The 13,843-nt window shown below is 44.4% G+C and overlaps 1 protein-coding gene across 2 annotated transcripts in view; it reads left to right on the forward strand.

Annotated features, from left to right (window-relative positions):
• Positions 1–13,843, forward strand: part of ADCK1 (aarF domain containing kinase 1) — a 72,396-nt gene that overhangs the window by 19,211 nt on the left and 39,342 nt on the right. For both annotated transcript variants that reach the window (XM_058026081.1, XM_058026082.1), the window contains exon 4: positions 9,632–9,835. In XM_058026081.1, coding sequence (XP_057882064.1) covers positions 9,632–9,835 — 204 coding nt within the window. The remainder of the gene's footprint in view (positions 1–9,631; positions 9,836–13,843) is intronic.

A 13,843-nucleotide genomic window follows, 5' to 3' on the forward strand; every position in this document is an offset into this window, starting at 1 on the left:
TCGTCAATCCAATTTAATCACTTGTAGGTATTTCATGTGTTACTGTCTCTTTCCTCTTCAGGCATCCTGTTCCTGTGGGAAGAGGTCTGTGCTTTAAAGGTCAGAGCTTCTCAGATTAAAGAAGGGGGAAGGAATCTGCCTCTGTCATTTTGGTAAGGGGCTGTATTCTCTTTAGAGCCACTGCAATAAAAACCCTTCTTTCTGGGGTCTGCCACCAAGGTGAATGCTGGTGTGTGTCTGCATGGCTGTAAGAGAGAGAGCAGGCTTGCTCTGCTCCCCTGGCTGTTGGAGTGACCTGCCAGGAGAGAAGTTACATATGTACAAGGGGGAGAAGCTGCTGTTGCACGATTTAATTGCCTGACGTTGACTCAGATAGGTCCTGACTGGAGGTCAGCTGTGACGTGCAGCTGGTAGGGTGGGATTCGACTGCTGGGAAGAGAAAAATGCCAGCCCAGATTCTTCAGCGTTGACAAAGTGGATGTGATGATTTCTCCCCTCCAGCTGCAGCAGCTGCCTCTGTGCTTCCTACTTTTCTGCACACCCACAGTAGGAGAGCAGACTCTGAAGCTACCCTGTCTGGACCCTCAGCTGAAGTAGATGAGATTTAGCTGAGCTTTCCCAATGGTGCTTGGGCCATCCTTCCTTATAAAACTTACCATTCAGTGTGCCTCTCAGTCTGTCTTCTGCATGTTGCGGTTTCCTGTGGAGTTCATGGCTTTTCCAGCTCTATTTTATTGCAGGATGGGGTGTGGGAACTCAGGGAAGAGGCTGTCAGATCTCCATCTTGGATCCTGCTGCTACGATTCTTCGCTTTAGCTGTCACTCAAGCTCCTACGGATTTTGCTACACTTTCAAAGCTAATTGCTACTGTGGCCTTGTTTGAGCTCTTCCTCCCACCCATGGTCCAAGACCAGCTCTCACTTCCCATGCTACTGCCTTTGCACAGTCTTCTTACATGGAAATAGCTGGCTGGGAAGTGTTGTCCCTTCAGGTCATTTTTACTGCACAGCATCACCTCTTGCTATCCTGTCAATAGTGTGCGGTTTCTGCAGGGTGTGTCAGCAGCTCCTGTTTAGGGGACACTTCCGAGTATAATACACATCTTAGTTGATACTGTTGCTAACGGCAACTGAAAACAGTAAATGAAACGGGGCTGCCTAGGACTGATGGGAGGGCGTGAGAGCGCCCCCCGTAACTAAATACAACACTAAATAACATGGTGTCTTTACGGTTTTCACTGGCATCCCACGTGGTTTGATCCAAGCTGAAGTGAATTAATTTTGTTAGCCAGATTTTGAGAGGTGCTGTGTCAAATTTATTATCATTTCACCTGCCTCCGTTGATTTCACCTGCAGGCTCTGTGATCAATGGATCAAGACATGTGCCTCATTTCATTGTGGCTTCTGTGAATGTCTCTGTGCCTTCTGCAGACATGCTGTTGAATTACTTTCTATCCTCCTTGGGTCCTCTGCAATGAAGCACAGGACAGATGTATTTGTATATCAGCTATCAGGACAATAAGGCACTGAATGCACTTTTATAAACCTGCTGTCTTTGCAAGTACTTTATGTTTGTGTACACATGGGTCTGAACCTTCTGTCTTGGGCAGATCTGGTCTGACCTTATCCTCATGTTTAAGTAACCATTGACAATAATGTATGTGCACCACAAGAGAGCCTGTGTGAAGGACCTCTTGAGTAGTCACAGGGTAAAACAGCCTCAAGAGCAGAACCTTGTTCACAGGAAGTGAGGTCTGTGGGTGTAGGGAACTTGACTCCTGCTATAGGCACAGAAGTTCTACAGCACAGTTATTTTAGTGTGGTATTTTCCCTTTGTCTCTGACCAGCCCTTCCCTGTGCTCCTTGTTTTCCTGGCTCAGGAGACTTACACAGAACAGTGCATTATGTCACAGGGGTGTCTAGAGGGGAGCAGCTGCTCTCTTCAGATTTTTATCCTGAACTGCCCCACAGATAACTAATTGCAGCTCAGTTGCTTCTATTAGCTATTTACCTAAAATTGAGCTGGCTAATGAAAATGTTTCTAATTAATACGAGGCAGATTAAAACTCATTACAGCAAGGTCGTCAGTAATGAGAGATAATCAGAGCACAAATGACCGAGCTTGGAGTAAAATGAAGATGGAACACAGGCAGGCGATCGGTGCTGGTTGTGCATGCACCAGCCAGCAAGGGCAGGGTTCAGCAAGGTGACTGGTGGTGCTCTGCCCTGCAGTTGAGAAACTCTGCTTCCCACTCTCCAGAGCAGCTTGGGGAGTGACTGGCCAAAGAGATGGACCTCAGTCTAGTGTAAAAATGTTTTCTGAACCAGGTGGCATCTCATACTAGTGGTTGTTGCTAGGCCAGCCTTCAGTCACCGATATGACCCAAGCTCTGAATAGGGGTTTTAGCCAGAAGGCTTGGGAGTATGTGTGACACAGGTGGGATGTCAGCACTTGTGTGTACTTGTATGTAGAAATACAAAGTCCTGATGTCTTGGAAGGTGTGAGCTTGCATATCTGTTCAGTGTAAAATGTGTTGGCCTAGGTTTGGAAGAGTCCATTTTGATCTCCAGGGAAGTTTTGCACAAATTATGAAATGTGTTTGCTTTAATTTCAGCTACCTGTAGCACTACTGATACAAGGCCACAACACCAACATTAGATTTCAGCTGTCTGTAAGCCCACTGTCTATATTCCATTAGTACTGAGTTTACTGGCCATTCTGCTAGTCATCCTGTGTGACTCCTTGTTTCTGTGTTTATGAGGCTGAGAGCCTAAGAAGTTGTCAGTTTAGTCAGGGGATCATCTCCTTCCTTAATCGTTTCCAAACTATAAAGCTCTCTTTCTCACTTCCTTTCTGTCCCACTGGCAACCAACTGTTGTGCCAGAATTTCTGAAAGATCTTACTTAGTTAAACATAACTCACACAAATAATGAATTATTAGGTAGTGAGGTACATTGCACCAGGACTTATTCCAATTCCAAAGGCATAAATCTGTCCATCATCAGCAGTATGCTCAGTTAGTGTTGGTATAGGGAAGCATTTGAATGGCAAATACCTAGTGTGCTTGGGAATGAGCTTTTGTAAAAAGTAAGTAGGAAAGATATTACAAAAAGCAGGCAATAACAATTCCATTTAGAGTTGTGTGTCTTCCTGCAGCATCCTTGCTGCCAGCCAGTTTGATTACCAGGCTGCTAGTGTCAGTGAAGGCTGTAGTAGTTTACATTTACTGTATGTTTATTCAGATTAGTTGAAAGAGGAGATAACAGTTCTTTAGACAGAGCTACACTGTCACTGAAATGGGTTCTACGTTTTGTACTGCTGTTTTTAAAGCACCCAAGTACCCTATTCACATCACCAATAGCTGTATCCTCCCTAGGCATCTTCACAGATCTTTTGGTGTGGCCACTGATTTCAGTTTCTCACTGTGTTAGATTGAGGTGGACATCTTTTCATTTTTCTCTGGTTTGTGCTGTCCTGGGTCATCTAAAGCTGTTGCTACAGTTTTACTAGTCCTGTGCACATGGCCCTGTCATTATGGGGGATGGAAGAGAAAAGGACTATGACCAGATTTCTTTCCTATATTCTCTGACATGTCTTTTCTCCCTACCCAATTGTGTTTTGGAGATACCCACCACAGAGGTGATGACATCCTCTCTTCCCTCTGTAGGGAGTCCAAAGGACAGCCTGGCTCTTCTAGTCTACTGCATTTCTGGAAGAGTGTTCTTGTCCAGGATGGCAGATAGCATATATGCTTGGAATGCTTCCACCCACTGTGTGCCACAAGTTTCTTCCCAGCATCCCAAAGGCTTAATATGAAAGACCATAAGCAGCAGTTCTGTTGTTCTGTGGAAGTAAAGCAAGAGTTCATCACCAATGTCACGAGTCCTTTGAATGGCAGGTAACTTAGTGAATATGGAAGACCCTTGGAAACAGGTTGACCTCAGCCGAAGATTTAACCAGAATTTGGGAGCTGGATACACCAAATAGGTTCTGTAAAGGTTTTGATAATGCACCCTGTTTGCATTCTCTGGTAGTGGCCAGACAGAAGGGTAATTTTTGTCTTGGTGCCCTGAGCAATAGTGTTTAAAGCCCTTTAGACATTTTATTAGCTGTCATGTTCTTATGAGCCTGTAAAATGGAGAACAGTGGTCCTGAGTTTTGTAAAGAGCTTTGTAAAAGCACTTTTAGAGATGGAAAGCTCCATATAAAATCACGTATGGTTGTTTTATCATAAATATCTAAAGCCTTTCTGAATTCCATTAAGCTCTTGGCTTCTCTGTCCTCTGACAGTGAGTCCCACTGGTTAATGCTGTATTGTGCAAAATGGGATGTAAAAAAACCAACAACTTAAAAATGGTTGTTGTTTTGTAGAATGCCCTGTTTGTGGGTTTATGAGAGTTGGAATGAGAGGTTTTTTTTTCATTGTTGCCTACAACTTTTCTCTCTTATGCATCAACTCTCTGTAATCTAAACAGTCTCCTAACATTTCAGATCTCTTTTTAAATATGACTTTTATATGACGTGGTCATATTTCCTTCATCTTCCTCTGTCCTTTTTTATTTATCTACCTCTTTTTTGTGATAGGATGTCTAGAATCCAGAGTGGGGTTGTGCATTCAATTTTTACAGTAGTATTTTGGTATTTTTAACATTTTAATCCTTTTTATCACAGTCAAACAGTTTTTTTTTTAATTTTCCTGACTCACTCTGTGCCTTGAGCAGGCTGAGCCATCCACAAGAATGTGATCCAGGTGCTGGATGGTTCTAGTGAGTTGAAAGCCCAGCAGCGTGTGTGGGGAGGACAGGCTGCACCTCCCAATATGTGTAACCTTGCAGCCATCTATGCAGAGGGTGAGATCCCTCAGTGTATTGATTTTTCACTTGTCTTTGGTAGGGACTTGGCAGGGCTGATTTTTCCATAGTGGTGAATAATATCTCTTACATCTCATGGAATTTTTGTTATTGCACTATTCTCTCCTTTGCCAAATCACTGGCAGGAAAATGAAACTCTATTGTAAGAACAGGCATAATGGGACACTTTGCTGGTAGTTTTTGACAGTAATGCAGGTCAATCCTTTTATGGTAGAGAGCTCCTGCCTTCTGCAGGGTTATCTGGTTTAAAAATGCTCAGAGCAGGTTGAAATGAAGCTGTGGTGAAAACAGCACTAAATGTTGCAGCCTTGTCCTAATTGGAGTGTCTTCCATTGCTGTCTGTAGTGTTGGGTTTCTGAGCTGGAAATGGGATAAAATGAGCAAGTGATGTTCTTGTATCTCAAATAATTACTGAGTTTTTCTTTCATTCTTTGTGAGGATATTTATTGAAAGTCCCAGTAAATACCTCTTTTCTATTGGCTGTTGTATTAACAAGCTCACAGTATTTTGGTGGACTGGTGAAGAATGATTTTTTCCCCTCAAAATCCCTGTTGGCTTTTTGTCAGTCATATCACATTTAGCTAGATGATTTTTAGTACTCTCTGTAATTATTGTCTCAAGTAATTTAGTTGATACAGAATTAAAGCTTGAAGGACTATAGTTTCCCAGATTTGTCTAGACTTTTCTTAAAAACAGGGCAACACTTATTCCCTTTCAATCCTCTTCAAGTTAACAGTTTTAATATGAGATTTCCTTTTATTATGGTTATTAGCATCTCAGCTAATTTTTTAATTAATCTCTAATTTTTATGTGATTGAAGTTGTCCATGTGTTTTCTGGAGACACCCTTCTTGAAATACTGTCATGGAGAGTGTATCTCCATTGTAAGCAGTGATGGGCAGGCTGTTCTCTCTGCATGCCTAATCTTCATTTCACATTTTGCCTGCTAAGAGTATACCCTGCACAGGTGGGATATCTTTTCTGAGGGATTTCATATGAGGAGTTGCTTCCATCACTTACTTTACTGTATTCAGTGGCCTTTCTGAGCACTTCTGCCACCAGGTCTGTCACCAGATATCAAATACTGAAGTTCTCACTGGTAGATTTTAGTCTGAGTATTTATTTTCTACTAAATGAATTCCTTTATTTCTAAAACTAGATTAACACCTGCCTGTTCATGATATCTGTACATCTGATATTCTGATGAGCAGTTCTTTGCCAGTAATCTGTGTGAGTAAAGGCTCCTTCAAAAGCAACCAAATTACTTGAGAAGCCAGGTCTGCTTGTACATCAAGCATAAATTAAAATATATCTCATTGCAGCTCTGCTTGCTGAGCGTGTGCTTCATCCCAGAGTTGCCTCTTCTCTATACCCTAAGAGTTGTTACTTTCACAGTTTTAATAATCAGTGTTAATCCTATTCTAACCTGGATGTAGGTAAAGCAGAGGAGTCTGATAGCCATGTGGGCCAATGTAGAATTTGTCCTGCTGAAATTTGCAGGAGGGATTTAAGACAGAAAGAGATGCCCATGTGGACTGGGGAAAGAGCCATGTGCACAGGCAACATTTGTGATCCGAAGGCCTTTCTGATGGAAACCTATTCTTGATATTCCTCAGTACATGAAATGCTTCCTTGCTTTGTAGTGTGCTCCCAGGGGTGATGCATACAATTACATCTGTGTAAAACTAGGTGTTTCCAGCTCATGCCTCTGATAAAAACAGTCTTCAAAGAATTTCTTGGGCAACAAAGAGCGGTATCTTGAAGAAAAGTTCTGAGCCATTCTGAGTATTTCCATTTACCTTGCATTTTCTTCAAGGTGGAACAGAAACGTGGGCCACCACTACTGGACACTGTATAGGAATGTGATGGTCTTACTTTGTTTATGATTAGGGGAGTGTAGTCTGTCAGAGGAACAGGTGTTGCATCTGAACTCTGGCTTGTCTTGGGGAGATCCAAGAAAATAATAGAGATCATTAAGAAAGTTTTCTGCTAAAAAACCTGATCTGGTTGATAAGAAAAGAGTCCTTGGAAGCTGCATTCACAGTCCTGCTTCATACTCAGAGTATTTCTGCCTCTAATGCAGACTGGAGTTTTGTAAGATGTAGGGATACAGATTTACCTCCTCTGAGACAAGCTGCTTGGTCATCTTGTCTCTCTAGAAGTGCAGGAACTGGAATTCCCTGGTCCAGCCAGCCAGCCAAGGCATCTATCTCTTAGGAGTTTAAGCCAAGCCAGTTGTGAGAGCATTGTGGAGGATGCTTTGCAGGAGGATGCTTTCTTCTGTTTTGTTCCTGGAGTCCTCTGTAAGGACTGTCTTGTCCAGGACTGCTGCGTTCATGAGGCCAACCAGCTTCTCAACAGGGGGGATAAATTTGTGAGGGCAAAAATTTCCTCTCACCTTGTGCTAGAGGAAAGAGGTGCTATTGCCACCTCCTTCCCAGCAGTGACCCCCATGTGAAGATGCACCCTGTATGCAAGTGTGTCTACAAGCAGTTGCATTTTTAGCTAGATTGTGTTTTCCAGCCTGTTTTTTCCATCTTCCTTGAGAATCCATGTGGTGTGGGTAATGCACTGGAGCCAGCACTTCAGCTACCCTGAGCTGGCTGCTTGTCCTGACACCCAGCACTGCACTAAAGCCCTGGGTGCTGCTGCTCTGCCCTGAGTCACGCTGCAGCCTGGAGTCATTTGATGGGCTCCTGCTGTGCGTGGGAGATCACAGGACCCTGTGCTGGCCTGAATTCAGTGCTGGGAGCTCAGTGCTGGCTTTCTTGGAAGATCTCTGTAAAGAGCCTTACCCCTGCTTCCTGCCAGTGCCTTTGGCTATGGCTGTCCAACACCTTGAGGTGTGTGGTTGGCCACCACTCTCCTTCACTGCTGGCAGGGGTTCTCTTCACAGCTGGAGGCAGTGGGTAGACGATGACTATTGGAGCTGCAAAAAAGCTGTTTCTCTGTGATGGGCTGTACTCACGGTGCTGTGACAACCCAGCTGCACAGGCTCCCTCTCTCCTTTTCTCTTCTGTCCCATTACTCCCACGCTGGTTTTCTTGCTCTCTCATCTTCTGTTATGGCTTCCTTCCCTTTTGGCCTGCTTTTGTCCTTGCTGCACACAGGGAAGGAAAACAGGGAAAGAGCCAGAGCAGAGGCTTTTTACAGCAGGAGCTTCAGAGTTGTTGTGTAAAATGCAGGAGAATGGTGTGGGAGACTTGAGGCGTACTCATGGGTGTTATTTGCAGCCTATACATGTGGGAGTGTTTTTGAGCTGGCAGTGTGCTGGGGGAAGCTCACGCACACACGAGTTACACTTGCCCGTATGTGCCCACTTAGGAAAATGTGCGTATACGTGTATGTGAGCACGTGGGCATCAAACTGTCAAGTCTCACACTGAGGGCAAGACTTGCACATTAGGCTTTCTCCTCACACTGCCCTAGGCCTGTGTTTCATGCACTTGCAGCTCAGCACTCAGTCTGCCCCTGACACATTCCCAAATGCGAGACACTCAGCCTGTCCCATGATGTGACACGGCCCTGCTTTGCACAGAGAGCAGACAGCTACTGAATGGTGTGGGTGTATGTGGTGTTCATTAATGTTTGTGGAATTGTTCCTTTTTGTCATGTATTTCAAGGCATTTGCTGGAGTCCATCACCACAGGATCTTGTGCAGATGAGGGCTGTAGACACAGGATTTGACTTTCAATGATGTCTGACACAGAAGCCAGAGGAATGAGGAATTCATGCAGATTGGTGTCAGGCATTAACAGGAGATGGGTGCACAGTTATTTTTTGTTATTGATCTGCGTAGGTTTTATTAATGTATCAGGGTAAACTTATATGAAGTTCATTAAATATTATTCAATATAGCTGTGTCCTTGGCAGGAGGCTTTTCTAGTGACAGTAATAAAGGGAGAATAAATCATTGTCACTGAAGAATGTGGTGGCTGGTATATTCTTGAGGAGCAAAATGAACTGAAAGAGCTAGAGGCAAGAGGTTGGCAATGGGTTTTGTCATTTGGTAGTTGCATTTGGCCACTGTGAGCACAGCTGGTAAGTCTTCTAACACTTAGTTGCTCAAACAGCTGTCATTGCAGACTTTGTTGGCAATGTAGGCAGTAAGACCCAAGACCTGACTGGACTGGAGGGATGTAATTCCTCCCTTGTGCGTGTAAAAGGGAGGTGAGGAAGATGGAGGACTGCCTGTATACTGTCCTCCTCCCTGCCAAGGAGAGATCTTTGATTTTTAACGGACTCTTCTTCTGAGTTCCTGGAAGTCTCTGTGTATCTGTGGTTTTCTTCTCATTTTAATTCACTGCATTCATGCTAAGAGTCTAACATAATGGTTGAGGTCGTGATTTTTGTCTTTTGACAAGGAGTTTCCAAACTATGCAGAATCACAGTGCATAGTGCATAGTGCACTGTGATTCTGCATCATAGTGCAGAATCACAGTGACAAACCAATGCTGCCCTATGGCCAGACATTTTATTTTGTGCAAGGATGGGCCAAAAATTAATGTGCTGTTACTGATCATGATGCCTATACAAACAAGTGTTGAAGCCCTTTATATTCTGGAGCATCTTGTCCTGGTCTGGTTCAGACCCTTTAAATCCAGCCAGAGTCCTACTAATGAACTGACATGTTAGATGATGATGCCCAGAATCAAGAAAGGAAATCCTTGGTCTGCTTAAATACTGGACAAAATAAGATGTGTATGTGGACATGTGCATGTAACAGCAGAAGGGCTTGACTGATGTTCTGGTCTCTTCACAGGTGCACCTGCGCTCTGCCGAGCGCCTCCGGGAGCTGTGCTGCTCCAACCGAGGCACCTTCATCAAGGTGGGACAGCACCTGGGAGCGCTGGACTACCTCCTGCCCGAGGAGTACACCCGCACCCTCAAGGTGCTGCACAGCCAGGCCCCGCAGAGCACCAGGCAGGAGATTGAGCAAGTTATCCGTGAGGATCTGGGCAAAGAGGTAGGAGCAGCCATAGCTTGTGGTGGCTTCTCAGGCCTCAGCAAGCCCTGGACAGCTAGAGGAAGGAAAACTGCTCATTCTCAGCTATAAGAGATACCGAGGGGAGATACCTCTTCCTTGCTTCTGGGTGAAGGCCATGTGAGTTTTCCCTGTCCATCAATGGGCATTATTGGCAGGCTTTGGTGAGGAGGAGAAGATAACAGAGGAGTAAGGGTGTGAAAGGTGCCAGATGGAAATGGCAGGACTCAACAGAGCAGTGTATACTCTGTATGCCAAGATGAACAGGGCTGCTGGAGGTCAGGATGGAGCACTGTCTGCCACACCGAGGAGTGGGAGCTGGAGGTATTGATGTTCAGGACAAAGATGTATTGGCAGAGCTCTGTGAGGGATGACTGCTCTCCCCTGGCTGCACTAGACCAATTCCAGCTAGCACTGACAGCCCTTTACTTTCTCGAGGCCCTAATTAACCCCCAAAGAAAATAATGGCATAAATCACTTTTGGTGCTGCAGTCAGGTAATGCAGTAGCTCAGGAGTCAGTGCCATCATTAACCCTCAGCAGCCCACAGCACTGAGATCAGTAGGTAAGTGACTGTGTTCATCAGATATAAGGGAAGTAACCACGGTAAATTACAGATGTACTTTGCATGTTGCTCTTTACAAGATGTCCCCTCACCTGTAGCCCAGGGTGAGGAGAGGCATTTCAAGAATCACAACAGACATGGTAAGGAGGCAGGCAGGAGGCAACAGTGTGCAAAGGTGATGCTAGGGAAAGTGTGTGTTGGGTGGGGAGGAAGACAGAAGGCTGAAGAAGGAAAGTGGTGTGTACATCTGTTGTTTCTCATATATAGATGCTTTTAGGACTGTTTTGGTTGTTCTGGCCTGTCTGACTGTGTGGTAAGGAGGTGTGGGGGAAACATGAGGTAAGTGAAGTATTTGCACCTAGAGGGTATATTATGGGCAGATTTGAACAGGGTGAGTCTGCCTCTGTGTAGTTTAAGGTTCTACATATTGTCTAGCCAGGAATGACCATTAATATTTCCCTACAGTTCAATAGCAGGGTTAATGTCAGCCCCCAGTCTGAAACATGCTGCCTCTATCAGCATTCCATCCTTGCAGCAAGGCTGGTACCAGCTGTGTTTCATAGCTCAGTGGATAGATGGAGCAGAGCAAGCTGGCTGCTCCCTGCAGGCGTCTGCCTCTATGGGCTTCCATGTGGCAATCTCCCTTCCACAGGAGCTGTGGAAAGCCACTCCAAAGTTAACCCACATTAAATTACCACACTAGGCACCTCTGGCTCAGTTTGTGTGGTGTCTCTTGGAGGTGGGACCTTTTCTCTCAAGTGTGTGTTCAGCTGCCACTGATAATCCCTGATTTCTTTGTGCTTCTTGGGAGCTGGAGGAATGCTCTGTGCCTCATTGATTCCCAGTGAAGCAGCTCAAATACAGTCTTACCTCATAGCATTCACTTCTTTCACATGGGCAGTGCTGGGCAATATTTAATTTTGAAGTTACAGGAGAGGGAGGGTAAAAAAGGTAGAAATGGTAAGAAAGTGATGGAGGAGAAATGGTAACAAGGGAAAGAGAGCAATGATAAAAGAGATAAATGAAGAGAATAACATGTATAAAAATAAAGGACCTTGTAAAACTGGGCAGTATTAAAAGCTGATGTAAATGCCTGTATCAATAGTTACAAGGTACCAAATCAAGATATTTAAAAGAAAGGATTTAGGAACCTAATGCACCAAAGTTGTCATTGCTGGAGCCTAGAGGGTTTAATAGGGTTGCTTCAGGAACAAATTTAATTTCAATGCAGCTAGATCCTCAGTATATTTTAAATGTTATATACTTATCTGAAATACAGGTAGCAGAGCAGCAAGGTGGAGTATCAGGGCAGAGAAGAGTGCAGAGAGGGATCTGAAACTTTCCCTTCTGGGGCCAGCATTACACCTGAGAACTTGAAGATGAATTCAAATGGAAGTAAAAATGGCAATGAGGGAACCTTCTCAGAGTGCCTGAGCCTAGTCCTGCTGCTCTCAAATTCAGTGTAAGACTTCTAGTTCTCCCATCAGGCCCAAGAGCAGGGCTCTTCAGATGAATCTTAGGTGTAGCCAAGAAGTAGTTACATACAGCTTGGATCAGTGCAAAACAAATGGGACAAAGAGCAACTGGAAATACAGAGATACCTAGGGAGGAATGTGACAAGCTAACAAATTAGGCAAGAGCTTGCAAAAGGGCAGGAAGGTCAAAAAAAAGCCAATTTCATGTGCAGAAGCATTATATTTTCAGTCAATTAGAAATAGTCTGCCTTCTGATGTGACCTACTCCTGTGAATCTTATCACGGGCTTGGGTGTTTGACAAATGTTTTGTGGGAAAACTGGCTTAAATGGAGACCATGCCAATGGGACAGATATTTGAGCAAAGACAGAGCATTTATGAGGTGGATTTATGGCAGTTCACCATGAGTTTGTTGTCTCCACACAAACCTACTTGATACCCTGATGATGGGAGGTCTCCCATTTTAGGCCAGCGTTGTGGCTGGGGACTGGGAGCTGCTCTGATGTAAAGGCGAATGGCATGTGTTGATTTGACACAGAAGCAGAAGCATCATATATGCTGACTATTGGGTTGTCCTGGCCCACCCTATTTTATGTCCAGGGCCAGTGTACCTATCAGGGATCACGGGGATAAAAATAATCAGTGAGCAAACGCTGGCTTTTTAATCTCAGCCACAGTGGTTTGGATGAGTGATGGTGGGAGGTGATAATTCTCTGGAGTGTTAATGTGCAAGAAGTTGAGGTGGGTGGGGTGGGATTCACAGGGTGGTAGCAGTGGGAGAGGCTGTGCAGAGAAATTTTTACAATAACTCCTGGAAACAGTCACCAGTGAGATCACAGAGCAAGAATCTTTTAGGGAGACAGTGGAGATAGTGCAGGTTGGGCTTGTTGGGGTGAATTTCTTGGAGCAGTTGGGAAAAGTTGTGTTAATAAGAATGGGTGTTAAGATATGAATGAAAGAGTCTCTCCTACCTCTAGTTTTATCTTCCTTGCTTGAACAAGATTCTGAAAGTGAAAAGGTGTCAAGCGTGGAAAATGAAAGCAAGCTGAATATGTTCTTTCTCTGCAGAACTATTAATGACTGAGGGACAGACAGCTGGTTCAGCTAAGTGCTCTAATTCAACCAAGTGCATGCAGAGCAGAGTCAGGCAACTTCTGGTAAGATGTGGACACCACGCATTTAGGAAGAAGGACTGATGAGAAGCTCTGGGAAATAAGACTTTCAAAGTTGGGTGTACCTTAAAAGCACAAAATCTTTGTGCTTAGAAACTAGAAAAGGTAGAAGAAATTTTGACAGCACTGGGATTAGGGATACTTCCTCCCTCTAGTAGTTTTTTTGGAAACTACTGTCATGTGGCTGTGGGATACAGGGATATTGGGGAGGTGATGCCACTTTGTTCTGATTAAGGGCATATCACAGCATCCCTTTTCATAGGATGGAGTGGTTGCAGAAGGACTTGTCAGCTTTTACAACCCTGGTCTTGCAAATATCCTTTGTGCCTTTGTTGCCTGGCTCCACTACTAGCCAGTGCATTCCCTAATATAGTTCTCACTTCTCTGCTGCTGCACAGTGCTGTCACAGGTTAGATACTGGGACATCTCCATGCTTCACTGTGTACTCTTCTCTACACCAACACACACTTTTACCTCTTTCTAGACCCAAAATAACTCCTCGTATTGCACATCCCAGTAGGCCACAGCCTAGGTCTACCCACTCAGCACCACTGTATTACTTCTCCTATGTACAACAAGATGTCACTTTTCACAGCCCATTGCTCATCAGCTTCCAGTCCATCCTTACACACTGGCATTTTTACATCAAATTATTGACCTTTTCCCTAAGGCATCTTATTCTCCCTCTTGGTATGTTTGTGTACTCTGTACTCTACCCAAGCCTTTACTCACGTTGAAGGTAATTTTCCTTGGTGGGAGAACTCCCTTCCTCCCCATCTG

This window comes from Melospiza georgiana, chromosome 6, assembly GCF_028018845.1.
Source record: "Melospiza georgiana isolate bMelGeo1 chromosome 6, bMelGeo1.pri, whole genome shotgun sequence".
NCBI lineage: Eukaryota > Metazoa > Chordata > Aves > Passeriformes > Passerellidae > Melospiza > Melospiza georgiana.